This window comes from Mycteria americana, chromosome 4 (genome assembly GCF_035582795.1).
Source record: "Mycteria americana isolate JAX WOST 10 ecotype Jacksonville Zoo and Gardens chromosome 4, USCA_MyAme_1.0, whole genome shotgun sequence".
Taxonomy (NCBI): Eukaryota; Metazoa; Chordata; class Aves; order Ciconiiformes; family Ciconiidae; genus Mycteria; species Mycteria americana.
This window is the reverse complement of record NC_134368.1, coordinates 3153193-3176917: the sequence shown is the minus strand read 5'-3', so window position 1 is coordinate 3176917 and position 23725 is coordinate 3153193. Positions and strand designations below refer to the sequence as shown.

General features: G+C 41.1%; 1 protein-coding gene across 2 annotated transcripts in view; it reads left to right on the top strand.

Annotated features, from left to right (window-relative positions):
- ATRN (attractin) overlaps positions 1-23725 on the top strand; it is a 159740-nt gene that overhangs the window by 67883 nt on the left and 68132 nt on the right. For both annotated transcript variants that reach the window (XM_075499466.1, XM_075499468.1), the window contains exons 13-24: positions 789-910; positions 1438-1576; positions 3076-3257; positions 5507-5723; positions 6997-7182; positions 9019-9252; positions 9972-10109; positions 15171-15264; positions 16164-16216; positions 17878-17972; positions 18489-18567; positions 18970-19127. In XM_075499466.1, coding sequence (XP_075355581.1) covers positions 789-910; positions 1438-1576; positions 3076-3257; positions 5507-5723; positions 6997-7182; positions 9019-9252; positions 9972-10109; positions 15171-15264; positions 16164-16216; positions 17878-17972; positions 18489-18567; positions 18970-19127 — 1697 coding nt within the window. The remainder of the gene's footprint in view (positions 1-788; positions 911-1437; positions 1577-3075; positions 3258-5506; positions 5724-6996; positions 7183-9018; positions 9253-9971; positions 10110-15170; positions 15265-16163; positions 16217-17877; positions 17973-18488; positions 18568-18969; positions 19128-23725) is intronic.

Here is a 23725-nt window from a genome sequence, read left to right as displayed (position 1 = left end):
ATGGGAAGGGGGATCTGGGTCCTGCAGCATTATCCTGTGCTCTTCAAGAGAGACAGCAGGAAGACTGTTTTAAGAAAAGTTACTTCATTTCTCCTTCTATAATATTATATGGAGAGGGGCATACAAAAAGCATGTTTGTTTTAAGGTCTGATTCCTGTGTTCTCCTTTATGATAATTTTTAAACAACTTTTCAACGCTTTATCCTGATGCATTCGTTGCTCTGAATTGAATTATACGAACCTTGATTCTGTAATAGATGGCAGCCTTTAATTATTTAAAAGAAATTGATGTAAAGGGACATTGCTTTGATGGGCTCTCAATGTACAATAAATTTTCACAAAACACAGGCGATAAGCAATTGGAAAGATGAAGTGGAAAGTTCAAGCTTTGCATGAAAATGCTCCACGTAATTGAAGGCCAGGCTTTGCAGCAAAGTGGGCCCGCGGTGGGAGATTTTCACCGTCCTTGTGAAATGTCCTCTGGCATCATTTGCATGGGCATCGACTGAACATGCATGCCTGGTCTTAGTTCAGGCGCTTCCGTGTCTTGGTGCGTTTCCTGGTGGCGTGTTTTACGGATCCTTGGGCACTAAAAATGATTGATGGTGCAAACGAATGCAATTTTCTATCAGTTCAATCACGTGAAAGTATCTGATTTACTAAGTAGTCGATAACGGAAAATCTGCAGGCACTGCTGTTTGGTTATATCTTTTGCTATATATAATCAAGTTCTTAGAGCTCTGTCAGGAAATGCCTGTTTTTGGTCATGCAGGTTTTTTTCTTTAATAGTTGTAGACAATGAAAAATGTGATCAGATTACAGACTGCTATAGCTGTACAGCAAATACAAACAACTGTCAATGGTGCACTGACCAGTGTATCTCAATGCATAACAACTGCACAGAGGAACAGGTAAAGTCTCTCTAATACTTCTGTAGTTTAAATCTAGCCTTTGAAATATCCAATGTCCAGATGCCTTCATCTGTCAGTGTTATGACCCCTGTTGTTTCGTTATTTCCAGTGCTTGTGTAGCTCTGAGCTGCTAACATGCTTGAATTTTTTTTCAAGTCGGTCCGAGGGCTTTTCGTGGGACTCTCCACTTAAGTTAGGAGGATGGCTATGGGCAGGGGAAGAGGTGAAGGTTTCACGATGGTGTGATTATTCAGTAAGGCACGTAGCCGGTTGGGTTGCTGTCGATAGAGCCTTCCCCTAGAAAAAAAACTAACCCTTTTGTAAAAGCTCTAGTGAGGAAAATGTGTCCGATGATGGCTTGGGGGAATATCTTGACTACACAGTACAGGCTATGGCCAGTGTCACGGCTTTCGTTTAGGTAGGTTGCTTCGTAGGTCTGAACTGTGAGGTTTAGTGTGGTAGTCATGGCTGTTATGAACCGACGTTGGTCGGATGGGAAAAAGCCTCATCTCTGCTCTTTATTTTAGGTTCCTATTACTCTATATGACAATTGTCCTAAGGATAACCCTGCCTATTACTGTAACAAAAAGACAAGTTGTAAAAGCTGTGCCATGGATCAAAACTGTCAGTGGGAACCTAGGAATCAGGAGTGCATCGCTTTACCAGGTAGGTATTGGTTGTGTTTGTGTAAGGAAAAAAACCAAATTCACCCAGTCCAAAAGTTGTGGGGTTTTTTGTTTGGTTTTTTTTTGTTGGTGGTGGTTTTTTTTGTTTTGTTTTGGTTTTTTTTGTTTGTGGTTTTTTTTAACCCCCAAATCTGTAATCTTTTAGTGCTAAGCTGGAGTAAATAATGTTGTTTAATCATACCAGCTTTGGTATGAAACTTTATTTCCAGTAAATTCAGAAAGTCTGATGGAATATTTTTCAGTCCCAACTGTCTGAAGAGCAGTATGATCGTTTGTATAATTATTAGGCTGTATTTCATCTCTCTCTTTTCATTTGATAAAAGCAGTACTGTTGATATAATAGGCTTCTGCAAGATATTAGATTTAATAATGCATGCTATTTAATTTTAGAAACTAGAATTGTGCAAAAGCGTAATGGCACATACTGGACGAATTAGGCAAATAACACCTAAGGTGTATAAGGAAAATTCTCTTATTAGAGTGTTTCCAGTGGGAGCCCATAGGAGTTGATCGTTAGTCCCCCTGTAGTAACATTTTTTTTTTTTTTCCCAGTGTCTGGGAGAGAAATATAGCATCTTCAGTGATTAACATTTGCAGTTAACAAAATACAGAGAAAGGGAATAAAACAAAATAGACAGGACCTTTTAATGGGCATGGAAAGCCTTCCCTTAGTAACTCTGATAGGTCTGGACGTGTCCAGATCGGGCGTTTGCTAATCTGGAAGAGTGAAAAAATAAAGAGACTTTGGAGAAGAGCCATGAGAATGAGAAAAACATCTTTTAATGAGATAGAAAAAAAGCTTGGTCTGCTTAATTTGTTATAGAAAGGGGGGGTGACTTGATCATATGTGTAAAAAGCCCATCTGAAAAATTGACACTTGAGAGCTTTTCAAGCTGTTAGATAAATCTAAACCAAGACGTTGGAGGTAGACATCAGCTCTGCAGAAATTCAGACTGAAAATGTCCATCAGGTTTTTTTGTAAGGGTAGTTATGAGTGAGGGAAACAATTAACCACAAAGTAGAAGGAGTTCTTCAGTAGTGGGCATGGCTGCGCTCAAGGTGAAACAGGGATTAATCCTGGAAGTTCGGTGCTGCGGGCAGGATTAGCGCAACCACCGCTCTTCTGTCGAAAGGTGTCCTAACAGCTGTGGTTGAATAAGTGGCTTTAAGCCGTCGGCAAAATACTCATTTGCTTTGCTTTGCTCTTTCTTCTAGAGTGATCTTACTATTTGACATTGTAGTAAGTGCTTTGACTACCTGCTGCAGATAACTAAATGGTACCATCACACTTCAGCTCCCCCAGACAGCTTTCCTTTTCCTGCGGTATTATTATACATGGATACTTCTGAACATGCCGATAAGTCGTGCTGGTTTGGGATGGGGCTGTAGGTTTTCTCTGTGGTGGAAGAGCTCTTTCACTGCTTTGAACGTTGTGAAGGTCACTTGCATCTCTGGTTTTACTTTCTTTTCCCCGCACAGAAAATATCTGTGGAACAAACTGGCATTTGGTTGGCAACTCCTGCTTGAAAATTACGAACGCGAAGGAGAACTATGATCATGCCAAACTGTCCTGCAGATCCAGTGGTGCTTTGCTGGCTTCTCTCACGACCCAGAAGAAGGTAGAATTTGTTCTAAAGGAGCTGCAGAAGATGCAGGCTTCGGTGAGTGCCTCTCTTTTATGTCCCCTGAGTAATTAAGCTCTGACTGTGGAAAAGTCCTTGCTGTGGTATTGTGTGCTCTGTACAGAATAGACATGCCTCTTAACAGAAAAGGACTGATTTTTCTTTTGAAATTCAACATACCCTATGGGTGCTTTTGAACTGAAATTGTAGAGAATGTAAATGGGAAAGATAAACATACACGATGCCTCAGAGGTATTGCTTTCTATAATGAAATCACACGCGCATTTCTCTTGTGGGATACATGACTACAGCAGGAGTCCTCTTGTGACTTGTACACAATATTTCATAAATAAAGGTCCCTTTGGGGCACTGGAGGTGTTTAATGTAAAGCATTTAAAGTTATTTATTCCGCTCAGAAAAGCAGCTGTTTAAAATGTCGGCTTCTTACTCCATAGAGCTGCTTGGCTTATTTGGAGTTATTTATGTTTGATTTAGTGGCAGGTGCTTTTCTGTCAGAGACGGTGAGAAGTGAATTGGAAACTGTCCCTCTTAATGCATCAATAAAATAAATATATTTTTTTTTCCAGTCCTTGGCAGAAGCATGGAGGTATTCAGGGCAGGTTGTGTAGGTGGTGCTAAAGCCCTAACAAAGAACGATGCTGTGCAGCTTTGCTGAAATCCTGGTTGAGGCTGCAGAGCTGCTGTGGCTTGACGGCACATCAGCGTAACTCCTCTCGGGTCCCGGAGGCCACTCTGGGCAGGGCTGGCAGTCAGGACGGGTTTTATATAGGAAAAACGAGACTGGAGGCAGTAGGATTGCTACTTTTCAGAGGAGAACGTCCTTCAATACTAAAGAGAAATATTGCCCTGTTGAAATGAGAACATTCCCTGCTTTGATTCCCTTTGTAATTTGAAGGTGGCATTTCAACAATTATGGGGTTTTAGAGGGGATTCCATTTAGCCAAGAAAAGGTAAGGTGCAATTCAGACGAGATTGTTTGTTAAATCTTTTGTAAAGAGAGGAAGCCAAACCTGGGGTATTGCAAAAGTACGTGGTTCGAACAGCTCCGGGCGTTTCTGGATATCCCAGTGGTTAAGTGTAGTGTAAATTCCTAAAGACACATGGCAACCCTTCCCTAATAGTGTTTGAACCCTTACACTAGGGAGGAAAAAAATTGATAATTTACGGGGTTTTTTTTTTTTTCATCTACAGTATCATTTAAAAAGTGAGCCTTAGAAATCTAAAGAGACTATTAGCCCTTTTTGGTGGATATTAGCATTGAGTGCTTGTAATGTGGGAAAATGCCTGTGCTGAAAAGCCAGCCTGTGTCTGGTACTTGAGTTTTTGCCGTTCAATGGCATGCTGCTGCTGTGCTGGAGGAGGCTGTATTTTGCAGTTACTCCTTTTTTTAAGCAAGCTGTTTATAGATGTATAGATGTTTTGTAATAAGAAGAAAACGTGTTGGTGTTGGCCCGTAGTGCTGTGTAACCCTGTTGCTGTTAGAAGTTGCAGCTGTAAGGTTTAAGAGTGTGTAAAATCACTTTGAAGTAGGTGATGGTTATATATAGCAGTAAGGGAAGACGTACGGTCGAAAGCTTTCCTAGGACAGCTGTGCCACCAAAGCGCTTTGATGGAGAGAAGACTTTAACGGTAAAATAACATACTGTACCAATACACTTAAAGTGCCTCTCCCCAAAATAAAAGTGTGCCAAAAAATAAATTGCCAGTAGAAGTAGTTGTGTTACGGGTTCTTCATATTGAGAATTTTATTGCCAGCAACACTAATTTAGATTTGACCTGCTCTGTCTCTCCACCTCTCCATGTATACGCGCTCTGACTCAGCAAAGGTCTTCTAGCCAGCCTGTAGAGTAGGTAGATTGTATCATTTAAATTGTAGGGAGCTGCTGGTTTTCTTCTTCACGTCAAACTGTAGCTCCAGAAATTTTTTTCCTGTGTCTAGCCATTTACAGGAGTCACAAACACATAAAGAGCAACTTGCAGTTAATTGCAGAGTCAGCCAGTGTGAATGTTTGACTTGTTCTCCTCCTGGTTTAGATAACTAGAAATGCAGTTTGGAAAAAAACCCCAAAATTGGTGTTTCCTGAAGGATTTCTCTATCTCTGTGGCATTTAATTCTGATAGGACTGAGAAACAACTGTTGCCCTTATTGCATTTTTGCAACACCTAACCTGGCAAAGTTATGAGCATTATATGGTGATGTGTATTTTCTTTTAATACCTAAGGTAATAAAACTGGGTATTAAATCTACCATTTTCCTTTCTTTCTAGCCCAAAACTTTGACTCCATGGGTTGGACTGAGGAAAATCAACGTGTCGTATTGGTGCTGGGAAGACATGTCTCCCTTCACCAACACCCTGCTCCAGTGGCTCCCCGATGAACCAAGCGATGCTGGATTTTGTGGGTATTTAGCCGAGCCTTTCCAGCAGGGACTGAAGGCAGCAACGTGTATCAATGAAGTCAACGGCAGTGTCTGCGAAAGGCCAGGTAACAATGTCGAACTTGTGTGTCTCACGGGGAGCAGGTGGACTAATAAGTATTTATATTTCCGAGAGAGCAAAGAGGATCCCATTCGTTACGTTTAGAACTAGCTGCATCATGACTTTGCCGAAGAAAAATGGCTCTGGAAAAGCGTCTTGTCTAGGTGTTTCATACAGGAATTGGAGATTTTAAAAATAGCTCTACATTTACGCTGTTAACTGTAAAATGCTTGAAGTACGTTATAGTTTAATTATTTTTCTCTAAATTGCATACCTGGATGTGACATTTAGGTTAATTATGGTATGGAGCAATCTCCTGTTTAAATAAAAAATAAAAGCTACTCTCCAGCTGAACTCCCCTTTCTCCTCTCCCCTGCTCCGTAGCCAGAGGAGGATTTTATCAAAGTTTGAAATTAATTGGGCGAGACACTGGAGATACGAGAACTTTGACAAAGGAACTATTTGCTTTTGGGAGAACTCTTCTAGCTTTGTTGGAACTGCATATCTTTTAAAATGGGTTGGTCTGTTAACTCTCCATTATAGCTGATTATTTCTGAATACCAATTAGTGCCTCTTTAAGTTTTAATAAAGTTGGTTGATTACATAAAATTTCTCAGTAAGCTACGCCAGTTTAAATCATTCTCTGTGGAAGTGCAGGATACAGATCATGAATGTGGAACCTGAACTCAAAATTTTGTATATTTTAACTTGCAGCACTTTGAATTGGTTTAAGGTTTAACTTGTTTTTTGTGGTCTGAGAATAGTCACTTGGAACAGATGGTAAAGCACTGGCTCACACCAGAAACTCCTGAGTTAATTCTGCTTTCAGTACTCATTTTATGTGTGGAACTGATCAAATAACTTAAAAAATGTCCCAGTGTGCTCACGTAAAATGCGGGGTTTCTTCCCAACACTTGGGTTGGGAGAATGTCTAAGGAACACACCAACAGACCTGCAGAGAGATAAAGACCACGTTCATAACACTATTTAAATTGTTCCTAAGGTGGATACCTTAAAAAGCATTGACACTCACGAAGGATAGATAGTAAGAGAAATGATGTGACAGTACTTACTGCATTTCTCCTATTCACCGTGGTATAAGATGTCTCCAGCTCCATCCCGCAGCAGCACACTGCAAACGAAGCGTTGCGAGTCTGTGAGATTGAGCTATTTTTCAGCCTGAATAATAGACAGGGCTTTTTATCTTCTGTCTTTCTATCTCGGAGCTCATTACCTGTTTCTTTCTGGAAGAAAGCTGACTCTCGTCCTCCTGCCCGCAGCTAACCACAGCGCCAAGCAGTGCCGCACGCCCTGCGCCCTGCGCACGATGTGCGGGGAGTGCACGAGCGGCAGCTCCGAGTGCATGTGGTGCAGCAACATGAAGCAGTGCGTGGACTCGAACGCTTACGTGGCCTCTTTCCCCTACGGGCAGTGCATGGAGTGGTACACCATGAGCAGTTGTCCGCGTGAGTAATCGCTTCTGCGTCTGGGCGAGTGGGCTGGAGTCTTGTGTTTGCTGACATTTGCTAGCGAAAGTCGTCAAACTCTGCACATGGGTCAGACTGCCCAGGGGATTTGCAAAAATAAGAAGTGCCTGACCCCAGGAGCTATAAAAAATAAGAAGTGCCTGACCCCAGGTGTGCAGCTCCATCCCGCAGTATACTCTGCGGCATGTAAAGCATTAAACAGAATTAGGTCCTGGTGACGGGAACTATCAATTAAACTAAATGGCAGATAGTCAAGGCTTTCAAGTGAGATGATGAAATCTCCATTTTTTTTTTTTTTTTTTCAGAGAGAGAAGTACTTGTTTCATTATTTGAATTCCTACCCTTCAAATTAATTGTTACATAATTTCGTGTGATTGACTTCTTTTTGTATCTCTTCTGTTTCTCTCTCATTCACGTATGGAGCCATGTAATTTAATATTAGATTATCTTTACCAAATCCAAATTAGGATTTACACGACTGTTTTATTCTGAAGTATTGTCTACATATAGCCCACAGTAGGAATTTCTAACTTATTTTAAATAAAAGATTTATTTTTTTTCCCCCCTTTTAGATAGATGTGAGCAAACTGCAAAAGATTTATGGTGCTTTGGAATATTGCTTTTTCTTTTCATACTGGGGTGAAATAGTCTAGAAATTTGAAAAGTGGTCAAACAGTTTTAGAAATTATTTTTATTTATGTTGAATTCTTTAGGAGCTGAGTGTGGGCAGGGAAGTCAGGAAAGCCAGGGCTCTCGGGGTAGCAGAGGGAGAGGAGTGCGTATGTTCCCCAGGAGGGAAGCTGGGCAGTTTGAGTTGCTGTGGTTGCTCCAGGAGCTTTTGGAAGCTGATGAGAATAAGCCTGAGCAGCTCAAAGTGTTGCAAAATAAGAGGTGGAGAAAATTAGTTTCAGATAACAGTCAGAGGTGAGAGTGTGAACTTCCCGTATTGCCAGAGGTCAAAATTTGGAGGAAGCTTCAGGCAGGAGATGAGTAGGCTGAAATAATGGAAAACAATGTTTTTCTACTACTATTTTTTTTTTTTAAGGCAAATATTGTCAATTTAAATATCAAGATAGAAAGTCTGCTCATCTTGGCACACCAAGAATCTACAAAATATTTTTTAAGATGGTATGGAGAAAGGAATAGAAAAACTTTCCTATATGTAAAGAGTTCGTCACTCCTGAAATACAATCCCATTTGAGAAAGGAAGGGTTAAAGGGTGGTGATGGTTTTTCCCTGATTTAGTTGATTGCTGAGGTCCAGGGGGTCTGCATGTGGCACTCTGAGCATCCGAAGAAGACAAACTCTATTCTGTATTTGTATTCTATGCTTTTTGACTCAGATAAATACTTGAATAGCAGTGTGTGATATAAAACATGTGGTAAGAAGAGACTCAAAGTGAGTAAACAAACTTAGGTTTTTAGTTTTCATCCTTTGCTTCCGGATGGCTCATTTTATCATCCGATCGGATGTAAACCGGTCGGAGATCTTTTGTAGTTGGGAGCGTTAACCTCTGGTTTTAGTGGGTGATGTTTAATGGTTAGAAAAACCTGATGCGTGTATTGCATTGCTTCATAACTCACTGATTAATGCAACCTTTGTTATATTGTTATCTTAGATTCTAGAATAAATATGCTGATAGGAATTAATATATATATATATATGTGTTACCGTGGATATCAGAATAAATATTTACAGATTTGGTGAGATAAATACTTAAGGTCACAAAAGACATACAAAGTTTCCTGCGTTCGTTGTCGCCTGTGTTTTGGGACAGTGATTTATTCCACAATTTGAGATTTGTTTGTTTTATAGCCGAAAACTGTTCAGGCTACTGCACGTGTGCTCACTGTTTGGAGCAGCCCGGCTGCGGCTGGTGCACCGATCCAAGCAACACCGGCAAGGGGAAGTGCATCGAAGGCTCCTATCGAGGTCCGGTCAAGATGCCAAGTCCGTCCGCAACAGGGAAACACAGCTTGGAGCCCGTCCTTAATGTCAGCATGTGTCCTGTGGAGAACAACTATAATTGGTCCTTTATTCAGTGTCCAGGTAAACGAGGAACGTTTAATTGTTCAAACATTTCAACGGTAACAGCAGTTAAATGCAAGGGGAGAGACTTTTTAAGACTGTAGTGATGTCTGTGTTTCCTCTTGTTAATGGAGGGAGGAAAAGAGCTTGGCAGACAAACAAGAAATAACACATTTTGAGATGGAAGGAGTTCTGCAGGTATCTGTAAGTGAGCTGCAGAGATCTGCTGCATGAAGACTTATCGATGCATTACTCTAGAGAAATTTTTTCTTTCCCTACAAACCTTTACCAACTTCTTAACTTTTGTTTATTTATTTGTTTTAGGGTTGTTTGAAAGAAAGGTAATTCTTTTTTGAAGGTTGATTTAACTGTTAGTAGTGCTCAGGGTGATTCTGAAATATGGTTTTTGACACCAGACATTCAGAATAAAATTACTTGGACTGCTGCTAAACCCTTTCTTCCCCATTCCTCCTTGTAAATCTCTCCTACCAGCTGCTTCCAGTCCCGTCTGCCCAATATGCACGCAGTGTTTTGGAGTTCAGTTTTCTGTGCGTTGCTTTAAATTTTGGGTTTTCCGTACACTTCTCTTTGAGTTAAAGTATTGCTAGCAAGACTGCAAGAACCTCTTTGGAAGGTGCCTGAAATGGTTTCATTCAGCCTCTGCAGAACACAGACTCCTGAGGTGCTATGTGAGGTGCTATATTTGAGCACAAATACTCACCCTTTTCTGTTTTCTTCAGCCTGCCAGTGTAACGGGCACAGTAAGTGTGTAAATGAAAGCATCTGTGAGAAGTGTGAAAATCTGACAACTGGCAAACACTGTGAAACTTGTATCTCAGGCTACTACGGTGATCCTACTAATGGAGGAACATGTCAGCGTAAGTGATGCCTTAAATCTTCCTGCGCGGAAGTCTTTGATGTTTTTCGCTCTTTACTCGTTCCTCTGCTGTCTTAACTGAAATTATATCCTGCTAATACATTTTTTTTTCTTTCCTGCAAGCAAGGCATAATCCTTGTTTCTTCAAATCAAAGATACAGAAACTGCTTGATGAAATTCTTTGACTTTCATTGCACAAGATAAAGATGACTTTTTACTCTCCTTTGTAAACTTTAAATGACGACAGTGAAAAATGTGTGCGTTTTAGTGTTTGACGATCCTGATTTGAAAAGAAGCAGTGTTAATCCCAACGTCTTGAACAAATTTCTGCTTATCTAAATTCCACTTTCTATTACAATTTGGTTAATGTGTTGTACGTTTATCGTTATAATCGTCTGCTTCATAAAAGGCTTGCCATGTTTCACTGAGGAGTTGGCTGGATTTCAGTTGAGGATGAGGTGATCCCTGTTAAAACTGCACTTTAAGTTTGTAAAGTGCTTTGGGACTCTTTGGCACAAAGAACATTTTTCAGTTGTGCAAGATCCAGTTAACAAACTGGGAAAAAAATCTTTCTTGAGGGGTCAATACGGGTAATACTGAGAAATGAACATGTAAGATTTGAAGTTTTGACCTTGAACCTTGCAACATTATTCTGAATTACTGCGAATTTTGTAGTGTAGCATGGGGATACCAGTTGTAAACCAGAAGCCAGCTGTGATAGTTGATATGCGGATGGAAGGGGAGGTGCTTCTTGCTCCAAAGAGCTTTGATGGAATATATTTAGATGAAGTGATATCATTAGATACAGTGATTGAAAAGGTAGAACAGAAATAACATTGTTTGGTGTCAGAGTAGTATCAGTACTTCCATGAAATGAGTGTGGGTGGTTTGTAGGCATCCCAGAAGAAATAAGTGAAGGTGATTGATGAGGGAACATTGAGTTGCTCGTTTCAAGTATGGAGACAATCCAGTAGAAAATACTCGGAAATTCATTTAGTATGTTTACTGGAAGTAGCATCAACCGTTTGGATGAAGGTGAGAGTCAGTAGCTGGAGCATGAATGTCCTGTTTCCTAAAGCAAGAACAAGCAGGTGATGTTTGAGGCTATAAAGAAGAACCTTCCAGCGTACAGATTCAAGGAAGAGGGTGAAAAGATCACAGACGGGGACACGGCTGCCTTACTTAGGGAAAAGGGTGTTGCAGTAGCTGGGATATGAAATTACAACAGACAGCACAACGGCACGGGTACAAAGGAAAAGGTGCATCTCTGACACTTTATTTCAGAACATTATCTATGAGATTAAATACCGCTGATATTCTTAAACTCATTTCGTGTGAAGATAATTTGAAGTGCTGGAATGAATAAATTGAGACTGAGTTGGCCTGAGAAAATATATAATTCTACTCTGAGCATTCAGGTTTAATCATTGGATCACAACGTGCCTTTTGATATTTGTTGCTTTTCTATGCGTGTGGAAATTGAGAGTAAGTTACTTTGGACTCTTTCGCATGAGGATTGTCCAAAAATAGTTTGTTGTTGAGATAATGAATGATAGACTAAAGTCATCTGGATGCCTGAAAAAGAAATCAGAAAATGTGTTGAGAGACTGTGGAACAGCATTCATTCCTTATCTGATGAAAGTAGTAGCTCATGTCAAAAGTGCTTTGCTCTCAAGTGCTTTGGGCCCGGGTTTTTAATTTGCTGTGACTTAATGCTATTTACTGTGAAGGGGAAAGAATGAGGGAAGCAGGAAGCTGAGCAGAAAGACCGAGGTGGATCGGAAGAGGGAAGGAGAGAGGAAATCATCCGATCTGATGCAGCCAGAGTGACTGCTGGCCATTGGTAATTTTTGCTTGGTGAGAAGGTTTCCAGAGGGGAATTCTTCAGATGAGGATCGGCTGATGGGCAACAGAGCCAACTCCTGCTTTTTCCCTCCTTTGAGCCATGGTCCCTCCTTCCTTTCCCATTAATGATGTGCTGATTCCACTCTTTTTGGGCGTTTATGTGCAATGTTGTGTGCCGCTCTGCTTGCAGAGCCTGCGGTCACATCCGTGCTGGAGATGGTTGTTGGTACAACTCCATGCTGATGCACAAGCATCCGTGCGTTTGCACACTTAGTGCCTGGTGTGGGTCCTGGTACTTTGACGTGCAGATTTGCGGCGTTAGTTCAGTGGCCCAGCAGCGTGGGAACCGTAAATATCCTCAAAATGGCAAATATTCAGTGTTGGAAAAAGTGTTAGTGCTTGGTATTTTCCATTTTGCTGAGCCATCAGGAGCTTGAGCGATACTGTTGGGGTAGCAGTAGCCTTTCAAACAGGTAAGGCTACGCAGAGCTGGAAGTGGTAGCGATGGGGTTCAAAAGCCAGGGAGGAATAAAAAGAGCGGATGGAATAAGCTGTCTTTTTCTGCTGCTCTGTGCCACCAGGGCAGGTGAACGTTGCCGTATCGCCTGCGTTGAAAAATTTTTAACAAACTGCAGTTACTTCTCTGAAAGAATTGTTTGCATATCATCATAGGCATTGGCGTTTGTGGAGCTGGGCAGATAATAACTAAATGGTAGGTAAATCACTCCTCAGCGGTTGCTTTTAGGAAGTGTCCAACGTAGAGAAGTGTTAATCGGGAAGGGCAGGAAATGCAGCACATCAAATGTAAAAATAGCTGCAAGGTGCTTTCTCCGCATTCAGGATTTTTTGAATTTTCTGATTAAAGTTTCACATGAAAATATGCTAGCGGTAGATAAGAAAGTTATTTGGAAGAGAACGGAAGGCGCTATTATGCCTGAAATCAGATTGCTGCCGTGGCAGCGGTTCTGAACGCCTCCGTGGAGCGCTTGCTGGTGGCCCACGGTGAGCGGCTGGTGCCGTGGTCCTGCCTGCTCCCCGCTCCCAGGGCTGCACGGGGGCCGTGGAGGACGGCTAAAGCGCTTGGCATGGAAAAATGGTGTTGGGCAGGTGGGTGATGCAGTTGCCGTTGGGAAGCCGGAGCATCACAAATGTAGGAAGAGGAGCGGAGATCCCCGTGACCATCTCTGAATGAGTCTGTGACCCATGGTTTGTGAAGAAGGTGGAAGGAGACTTGCTGTGAGGCGGTTCATCATCAGACTGTTACCCTGCTTGACAGTCAAAAAGCCATTTCCAATATTTTGGCTTTCTGCTCTAGCATCAGACCCTGGAGGAAAACTTCAGACTCCAGCGAGCGTGTCTAGTACATTTTGTCAATAGTTTGTTTCCAAACTTCATAGTTGTCTGAAAAGCCATGAGAAAATTTCTCTTCTTTGTGCATGTTCCAGTCCTTTAAGTGAATGATCTCCAGCTACGGGGCTCATAGGAAAATGGATAAATAAATAAGACTCTGTTGTTTTAAATAAAGATGTTTGAGTGTTCAGCCTTCTTGATAAGCGAGCGGCTAAAGAGCAGGGTGAGGAAGCATTAATGCTAGCACTCAAGATACTGTGATCTGCATCTAAACAACATGAAATTTGAAATGTCTCCTAATTTTTTTGTATGTTAGTGTTGAATATTGATCGAATTTCACTTTGCTTACCTTTTGCAAAGCATAAGGAAGGCAGTACAAGGCATTCTCAATAGTATTAAGAATGATTTTTTTTTTTAAGTGCCACTAATGAGAAGTGTGTTTGCATCACAGAATACAATTATTTTGTCAAATCTTCATTCAGTCTACTTGTTCCCACAATAGGCTTTATGCTTCTTCATATTTTGTTCCGTGTTGCTGCTAGGAAACCACTCATCCACATCTGAGAAGCACAATTAAGTGTCCCTGATACAATATAGCTTCCATTACATGCCGATATAAAGAAGACATCAAAAGGATTCATAAAATAAGGGCCACGGTTGGCAAGGATATTCAGGATGGGGACTTCACGTTAAGAGTCTGCTGGTACATTGAGTGGCACGTGTCTTCTTAACAAGGAGGCACCAGCCTTTAAAGCGTACGATTTCCAGCAAGCTCAGGGACCGCGAAGGAGGGATCTTCTCTTTGTGTACTTTTTCCCTTCTTACGTTGTACGCTCTCCCATGCACAGCTCCAGATGACTGCACCGTCCAGTTCGGTGGTAGAACAACTTCTAAAAGGCACCTACCTTCTGGGAAAAGTTACTATATCCGTTCTTCTAGTTAGAGTGAACGTTATATCAAAGACAACTGCTTGTGTTGGTTTTTTTGTCGTTCGTCGTTTTGGTTTTGGGTTTTTTTTTTGCATGTACCTCCTCTACTTCTTTATGTATAAAGGTCTCAAAGTGTGTCAACGTTAGCATTTTAATTTGAATCAGGAGCATTCTTTTGAAGCAATCTCCCGTACGTGTCCCCCCCCCGACTGTCATACCTTGGTTTGCATCTCGAGCAGGCTCGGAGTACATGAGCTGGTCTGTTTGGGGCATGCCACAAACCTGATGTAGTCTAGGGGCGTGCTGATTTGCTTCAACCACGGCTCAGCGGCATTCAGCTCGTGAGACCAGGCTAAAGCTATTCGAAAATATATTGGGGCACGCACCCCAAACCACTTACAGCATGGACAGCGTATTCTTGACGCCAGCCGTTTTACACCGCAGATACACTGACATTGTTGATAATGACATTATTTTCTCAAAGGCCTATTTATTTCTGGAAAAAGCCCTAAAAGCACCATGAGCTTTGCTTTATTTGTAAAAATAGTCTTCTCTCAAGGGTTTTGAGTTTGAATGAAATGTGTTAGGAAGCCCAAAACTAGTCCAAAAATTGTCTTTTTCTTACCTGTGTGATATCCCTAGTGCTATCTAACAACAAGAGAGGAAGTTAAATAAATTTTTGAGGCTAAAAAGCACGGTCTGATCATGATTTCATACAAAACATCAGTCCTGGAGCCCGCACTCACGCCGTTTTGACGCACGGTTCTATTTTTGGCTGCCTTCTGTATCACAAAGAAACTAGAGAGTACCAAATGGGTTTTCATATGCACTTTAATTGTTGATGTATCTGAGTTTGGCAACTAAAGGACTTAAATGCTATCGAATCTGTTTCTCTTGCTTCGTTCAACGTTGCATCTTTTTCCCTCTCTGCTCAACAGCTTGCAAGTGCAACGGCCACGCGTCTGTCTGCAACACAAATACAGGGAAATGTTTCTGCACCACTAAGGGAATAAAAGGAGACGAGTGTCAACTGTGAGTTGGTTTCACTTTGTTATTTGAAATCAAAAGGCAGCGCACATTCCGGCATGGAACCCCTACATTTTTTAATGATTTGTATTTATGATGTCTCTGCTCATCTCTTCCTGCTGACAGTTGACTAACTTCATTGACGGTGCAGCCAGCCATGCTTCCCCCGGGGGGATAACGTGAACAAAATGATTTCCTGAAGATTTCCATTTTTAAGAACATTTCAACTGGGAATGTCATGCAGAAGGGATGGGGTGAAAAAATAATGCCCCCACTCCCCAAACTATACATGCCACTTTGCTTTATCCCTCAATAGTTTCTTTTTAATTGGTAGATTTTTACTGTCTGTGCACTCTGATGCTGTTCTGGGGGAGCGTAAATATATCTGAAATAAGACTTTGACATTCAAGCATTTTAATGGAGCAGTTTCAGAGCAACAAATTTGCTGGAGGTTTCTCTGTAACGTAACGGAAATGCTTTTAGTGTAATGTTAGCGGAAATAATTTAATTCCAAATAATTTCATTGCCAGGTTTATTTTTAAAGTGTTGCTCACATGAGTAAACGTTTATAGGACTAGATCCTGGAATAGCCGTAAATGTAAATGGAAACTTTAGGTTTTGACTGTAGTAATCCAGTTCCGTGCATTGTGAAGAGCTAATAAATACATTCCAAGTGGATGCAAAGGTTACTGTCCAGAATTTTATATTTCATTTTTACTGCATACTAGTTTGACTTGCAGGGATTGTGGAATTTCTTCAGCAGCCCAGTATAGCTCAGACACGCATCTTTTATTTTTAATTGTGTACCGTTATCGGCACAGGTAGTGTTTTCTGATTTCTAGTGGCTGGGAATAAATAGAACTGAAACTAAAATCCATTTCTTAAAAAATATGTATTCTTTTTAGGTGTGAAGTCGAAAATAGATATCAGGGAAATCCACTTAAAGGAACGTGTTACTGTGAGTACTCTTGGGATTTTGTTTGAAGATAAAAAATGTGCTTGAAGTTTAAAATATCTTATTTAAACCTAGGTTTAGTTGCCTTAGCATCTGTTTAAAATACAGGGGTTTAAGGGAAGGACTAAAAAATAGTTTTAAAAAACTTCAGTTTTGACAAAAGTGTTGTTTAAAGAGAATGAAAATACTCTTCTTGATAAGGTCTGTGTGGTGATTGGATCTTTCAGAAGAAACTTTTGAATGTTTTTCACGTGACTGAAATCTGGTCTTCCGGAGAATAATATATATATACCTAATAAGTCAAAACTAAAGCACGTCTTCAGAATGTTTGCAAGTGCAAGATACTATTTTCTTTTTTTTTTAATTCTGTTCCATCTTAGAATGGGTAAGGTTTCAAAATTGCAACATTTTCTCTGAAACGAACAGTTGGATTCCCGTGCAATTCGAGAATATACTTTGCCAAGATTCAGATTACTTAATGGAAACTCTCCAGCTTCTATTTGCAAATATTAGCAATCAGCACACTGGCAGGCACGGATAGATGTAATCTTAAATTACATAAAGATGCAAGTCTCAAATAGTAGTTTTGTGCAACACAGAAATTATCAACATGCTGTATTTAGCGAATTTGAATTCTGCTTGCGTAGCCAAACAAGGGCACTGATGGCTTCTCATGACGGTCTCTTTGCGAGGATGACCTAATTCATTGCTGCCAGTGGCAGGGGTGATAAAGTGGGCGAAAAAGGGGAAAAAAACGGAACTTTACAACTCTTACAGGAACGACCTTGTGCTATACAGATTCAGTCTCACTTGGTTTTCTTCCTTGAAAATGTCTGTCTTAGTGCTTCATAGGAGGTGTGGGTAGATGTCAGAAGGTTGCCTAGCTCATATCTATCCAACAAGGGCTCTCCAGGAGGCAATAACAGAAAAATAACGCCTGGTGTATAGCTTCGTATTTATTATTGCTTGCAATATCTCTGCACAGGTTCGGGAATATGTGCAAGTCATAATATTACATTTTAATAAAAGGATACTGAGCCTGGGGGATGTATCCCCAAAACTGGCTGTGCACTGTCGATTAACAGCGAGGTGATAGCCCAGCCCTAGGCAGACATGAGCGTAGGAGGGCGTACAGGTAGGCCAAAACCTGGTCCTGGCACGCCTGGACATGAAGTGACCCAGAGCAGGATGGCAGCTGGGTCCATTAACAAGTTGTTGCTCCGTAGAAATCCTCCCTGTACAGTCCATTGATGTACAGGAACTTATCACGCATGGAACTTAGTCCCCTCCCAAGTGGGGATTATACAATCTATTTTATTTTGCTGGTATTCCCTTAGCACGTGGAGGTATTGCAGTATGGAAAAAGTAAATGTCTTGGCACGTTTTTCACAATGTATAGGTATGAACAGTCATTTAGATTAAGGCTGGAGGCTATCACCTGGAAGATGTAAGCAGAATCTTCTTCCCCTCTATATTCAACTTAAAAAGAGTTTTTTGTCCCTTTTGTGCGGGATCATACATAGGTTGGAGTCATTTGTAACAGCATGGTGACTCCTGGTTGTGCTCTCAGTGCAAGAAACACTTCAGCAACATCATGCCTTGCTTTGCAGAAGTTTTTTTTTATTCCAGGACATGGGATAACTTTCTCCATGCCTTCCTTACAGATACTCTTCTCATTGACTATCAGTTCACCTTCAGCCTTTCTCAAGAGGATGATCGCTATTACACAGCAATCAACTTTGTAGCAACACCCGAAGAGGTAAATTTTCTACTTTCCCTTTAAACTTCATCCTTTAGGTATATGTTTGTCGACTGTTGGCCATGGAGGTGATGAATTGTTAGTTCTGTGAGTCTCCGGATGCAGTCTCTTAACATGGCGCGTATGTCCAGCTCCACAAAGCAACCAGAACTTTTTGAGCTTGGCTTGGCCATGCAGTTTCAAATCTTCATGGTAAAATTTTATGAGGAACCACAGTTGATTCTTCACGGTTGTTTGAACAACTGCTGAGCAACTCTAGTTTTGCTTGTTGTTCAGCCAATACCTTGTGTCTCTATTCTTCCTGTTTTATTCTATACACGTGAGTTTTGTTCTTTATTATGCTTTCCTTGGGGAGGAGGATACTGCTTTCAGAAAATGTAAATAGTTTTTTGCTTGATGCATTTGCTTCATGTAAATAACAAATTCCAAGATGTTTTTTCCAGTGAAGATTTGCTAGGACACAGTACAGTAACATTGTTACCCTAAAAATGAGTTTTCTGGTTTTTTTCCCCCAAGCAAAACAGAGACCTGGACATGTTTATCAATGCATCTAAAAACTTCAACCTCAACATTACTTGGTCCACAAGTTTTGCAGGTAAAATGAGCGTGATCTGACTTTCTTGGTAGCTCGTTTCAGTTACCAGTTTTCAACAAATGCAAATTTAATTGGGGAATTTTTTTTTTTTAACATATGAACTTATTCTGTAATGGTTTTAAATGTTAGGCCTGGGGGGCAGAAGTAAAATATTAAAAAGAACTATGTTATTCTGTCTTAATAGTGTATTTTGGAAACATCGAAGGTGCAAATTTGATTTTTAGTAATGCCATATTTCGGCATACAGTGATTTTGATAATGCTGTGCAGCTTAAAATAGTAGTGTTCAGACGAATAGTTACTTTTGTAACATTAAATTTCAGGATGCTTCGCCCTTTTTGTTTGCCACTTAAAATGTGCATTGAAACATCTTTTCTTGCTACTTTTTAACATTTGAAAACAGCTGGCACGCAGGCTGGGGAGGAAATTCCAGTTGTTTCAAGAACCAATATAAAAGAATACAAGGATAGTTTCTCCAATGAGAAATTTGATTTCCGCAACAATCCAAACATCACTTTCTTCGTTTACGTCAGCAATTTCACCTGGCCGATAAAAATACAGGTAGGAGCTCTTAAAGTGTGTATAATTATTTAAAAGTGCTTTTTTCTTTCTCTCAAGCAATGTGTGCTTTGCGTCGTCCAAGCTGAACCAGCTCGCATTGTAATCCTGCAGCAGGCAAAGGGTTTTGATGTTCCCAATTAAGAGCAAAAAGGTGCGTCATCTTCTGATGTTGCCTCAGCCCAGTGGATCTAAAAATACACTGTGAAATGAAGTGGGATGCTTGCTTATTAACAGGGCTATGTTCTAATGAGGTCTCTGACTTTAAAAGTCTAGATACTGATGTTGAAGAAAACAAAGACTCACATAGCCGAAAACCAAGCCCGGAATGAGAAAACAGAGGAAATGTTCTTAGTGTCTCTTTTTAATGTCTTGTTCTCAAGAGGCACAGCTCCAGGGCCACCCCCCTTTCTCCTTGTGCTACCCAAGACTGGTGGTAGCTGCAGAATAAGATGAAGCTCAGTCTTTCCCTTAATTCAGTGCAGTCAGTTAACACAGACGTTGCCTCGGGTGCCAGGCTGACTGTGTTGATAAGGCTAGTGCTGAAGAAGCAGTGGATGAAGCTTGGTGGATCATGAAAACACTCATAGATCACAGACTGCAATCACAGGGACTCTGCAACTGCTGCGGCAGCTAATAATTCAGAGACACCTTGGCCACCTTCTTGCTCTGGGCTAAGTCACGTATCACAGAGTGATACGGGCGCCCTTTGAAGGACAAAAGCACTTCTAGGTCTGGAACAGAGATCTCGAATGGTGTATATTTGAATTCCGCCTTTTTTAAGAAGCTTGGTGAAATGTGGGAAGCTGAATTCTTCCATCTTCACCCTTATTCAACCAATTACTATGTGAAAGCTGACGACTTCATGTTAATTTACTTGATATTTCAGACATATCAGTTACACAAACTGTGTAACTGATATGTTACCATATGTTACATATGATAACCATATCATACATATGTTACATATGTATGATATGTTACATATGACCACCATAGGGGTCACTTCCAACAAAGGTAATGCACATGATAATATTGAGCAAGGAAATGAGGTCCGCCTGGAAAAAAGGTCCTTAAGCTATAGTGATATTTTTCAAGGTATTTCCTGAACTTTTAAAAAAATACGAGGAATACTTGTGAAATGTCTGTGTCACCTTCTGTTAAAGACGGTGGGTTTTCAGTACGCGGGAAACTTTGTCTTGTTGGTTGCAGACTGGTAGATTTGATAGGCTGACTTTGGACTGCATTTTGGTTCTTTTTAATATCGCTTACAATATTGGTAATCCTTTTCCAGCTGGAGAGTTTTTACTTTGCAAATTGGTAAAGTCTTAGTTCGTTGTCGAGTCCTAATATTTAGATACGGAGGAGTTTGCAAGAGCTGCAAGGTAAAACCTTTATGTCGTTGGATACTCCAGCAGCAAGTACTAAGCCTCATTGTTTTCATTTAAGTTAAGTACTGCTTTCAGTAGAGAAAGTAACATCCTGCGTAAAATGGTAGGCACTTGCATAATGATTTATTTAAATCTTCAGGCTCCCCTTTTTATCAAATTGGTAACCACAGGAGTCAGAAAAAAAAAATCATATTTTAACTTACAGGTTATGTTGGCTGATATTTTTTTTTCCGTAATGCTGGACTGTACCTTACCCTGATTTATTTATTTGCTATTTCTTGATGCAGAGCTGTGTGTTAGGACTTCGTAGATGTTTAAGAACAGTGCTGTCTCCTGTCCCTTAAGCTCTCCTGCATTTACTCCAGTCTCCACCCTACCTGCACTTACGGTGAATTTCTGCTAGCTTTTCCTATGCCAGTGTTGTCATTGAGCTTAAATGTCCCCTCCATCTTCTTGTTTGGCAGCTGGGTCTCCCGCTTTCCCTGGATGAATTTGGACAATTCATATCCTCTCTCAGCCTTTAGTGTTTGTTGGCTTAAGCAAGACAAACCCTCATCATCTTGTCCTGTGAAACAGGTTATTCAGGTTCAGTTGCCTCATTTGTTTTTCCTGTGCACTCGCTTGTATTAATCTTGCTTGTACAGTTTTGGTCAGCCATGTACAAGTCGTGGAGATCAGGTCTCACCATTGCTTTTGTCGTGGTTTAGCCCCAGCCGGCAACTAAGCCCCACCCAGCCGCTCGCTCGCTCCCCCCCGGTGGGATGGGGGAGAGAATCGGAAGAGTAAAAGTGAGAACACTCCTGGGCTGAGATAAAGACAGTTTAATAGGGAAAGCAAAAGCCGCGCATGCAAGCAAAGCAAAACAAGGAATTCATTCACTCCTTCCCGTGGGCAGGCAGGGGTTCAGCCATCTCCAGGAAAGCAGGGCTCCATCACACGTAACGGGGACTTGGGAAGACAAACGCCATCGCTCTGAACGTCCCCCCCTTCCTTCTTCTTCCCCAGCTTTATATACTGAGCATGACGGCGTATGGTATGGAATAGCCCTTTGGGCAGTTGGGGTCAGCTGTCCCGGCTGTGTCCCCTCCCAGCTTCTTCTGCACCTGGCAGAGCAGGGGAAGCTGAGAAGTCCTTGACCAGTGCAGCAACAACTAAAACATCTCTGTATTATCAACGCTGTTTTCAGCACAAATCCAAAACATAGCCCCGTACCAGCCGCTATAAAGAAAATTAACTCTATCTCAGCTGAAACCAGGACACTTTGTACAGCAGTATCTCTAGGCTCTTTATGGACCTTTCTGCATCCTTTTATGGCAGTATTTTGCTTTGTTCATTCTCATGGCTGCAGCAATTAATAGTCCTTATTCATTTTAATATGGACTAATATACCCTGTTCTTTCACAACCTTGCTTTCCAACTGATGAGCTCCCAGTCTTGATAGTGAACGTTCTTCTCAGTCCCTAATAGCATTGTAAAATGTTATCCTGCTGCTGTTACTGGGCAATATTGCCAGTCCTGAAGATCATCTAGTTGTTCTTCTGTGTTGTTCTTTTCCATATTTTTATCGATGATCCCCTTCAAGTTTGTCAGCGGATTGTGCAATTAGGACATTTCCTTTTTGGGTCTGCATCATTAATGAAGATATCAGCCAAAGTCTGTCCAAACACCATCCTTGAACTAACTTCTGTCCCCCTTAACTGCTACGATTCTTGAAATAATCTTCACCATCTTTATCTTGCCCAGGAATTTCCAATGTATTGAAAGCTGTAATGAAATTCGGATTAGCTCAGCTGTACTTCCTAGGTCTAGACAATTAATTATTTTCACAGGCAGAAAATAGTGGGCTGGCGTAGCACAGTTCACCGCTGTCAGCTTTATCGCTTGTTGAATTCAGTTTTCCATTTACTACTTCAGTTCTTTTATTCAAAACTTGTCCTGAAACTTTGCATACTGTCGAGGTCTTGGGAGCGTGAATATCTAGATTCTCCCTCCTCCTCTAAATACAAGTTTTAACTTTTCCACAGTGCCGCACTCGGCTGGTAGATTGTTTTAACAGCCGTGCTACCAGAGGCACTGTTTCACGTGCCATTTCTTGGGGAGTGCTGGGATGCATGCTGTCTGCTGTCGCTGGCTTCGAACACATCGAAATGTTTAGTGTTTTCTCCACCTTGGTTGTGTATCTTTTTATACCCTCGTTCCCATTAGACGCTTTGCCTTGCACCTATGTTCAGTGTCCTTGTCCTTAATGAAAACTCTAGTTTTAGGGATATAGCTAATTGTTTTTAATCTCTTGCCTATCCCTCTTCCCTGTCCCTTTCTGGCCTCATTTACTTGTATGGCTGAAACGTCTCTTGCTATTTTGTTTATTGTTTGCTGAGGTCTAGCACAGCTTGACATTTGGCAGTTCTTCTTTTATCCCTGTACTACTTGCTGGCTTCTTGCTAATGAATCCTTTCCTCTCCATAATACGTAGACTCTTTAATTGTTCCTAATGTCCTTTTTGAGGAGAGTTCTGAGGATACGGCTTTCAAATGGTTTTGCATCTTTGACCTGAGAGAAATACTTAGATGGCTGCTTTCCCATTCCTTATCTCCTTAGTCCACTTGATTTTACTGTCTTATTTAATTTCTCACAGTTAAAAAGAGTGAACTTTGATTCGCTTACAACACTTACCTCGTTTTATCCTTACTTTAATATGAATTTGCTTGTGAGCACTCAATCCAGGGTAATTTTATATCACCAGCTCTTCTTAATGTCCTTGTTACTTGCGAAAACAAAGTCTAAAATAGCATCAGCTCTTATTGGTTGAGAGACCCTTTTTGTGAAGAAGTCTGGTGGCGATATCGCATCCAGGAATATGTGGTCCTTTACGATTTCTTTCACCTTGCTCCTCAGTTCATAGCTAAGAAACTTTTTTCCTAGAATTGGTGTTTTTCTGTCATCTTTCTCCACATACCTATTAGTGTTGAATGTCTTGGTCCTTTCTCACGTTCGCAATAGCAGTTCTTCGTTACTTTGCTATGGCGTTGTCGTCCTTCTCCAGGAAGCCCACCTGCACCTCCTTTTGCTGGAGATCTCATCGTAGCTCAACATAGCATTCCTCCCTCCTTTCTCGCAGCAACCCAGCAGCATTGCTCGTTTGAGTGTGAGGTAAAACCAGTTTTCTTCTGCATCCTTTAACAACCGTTGGAGACTCAAGCCTGCATTTTG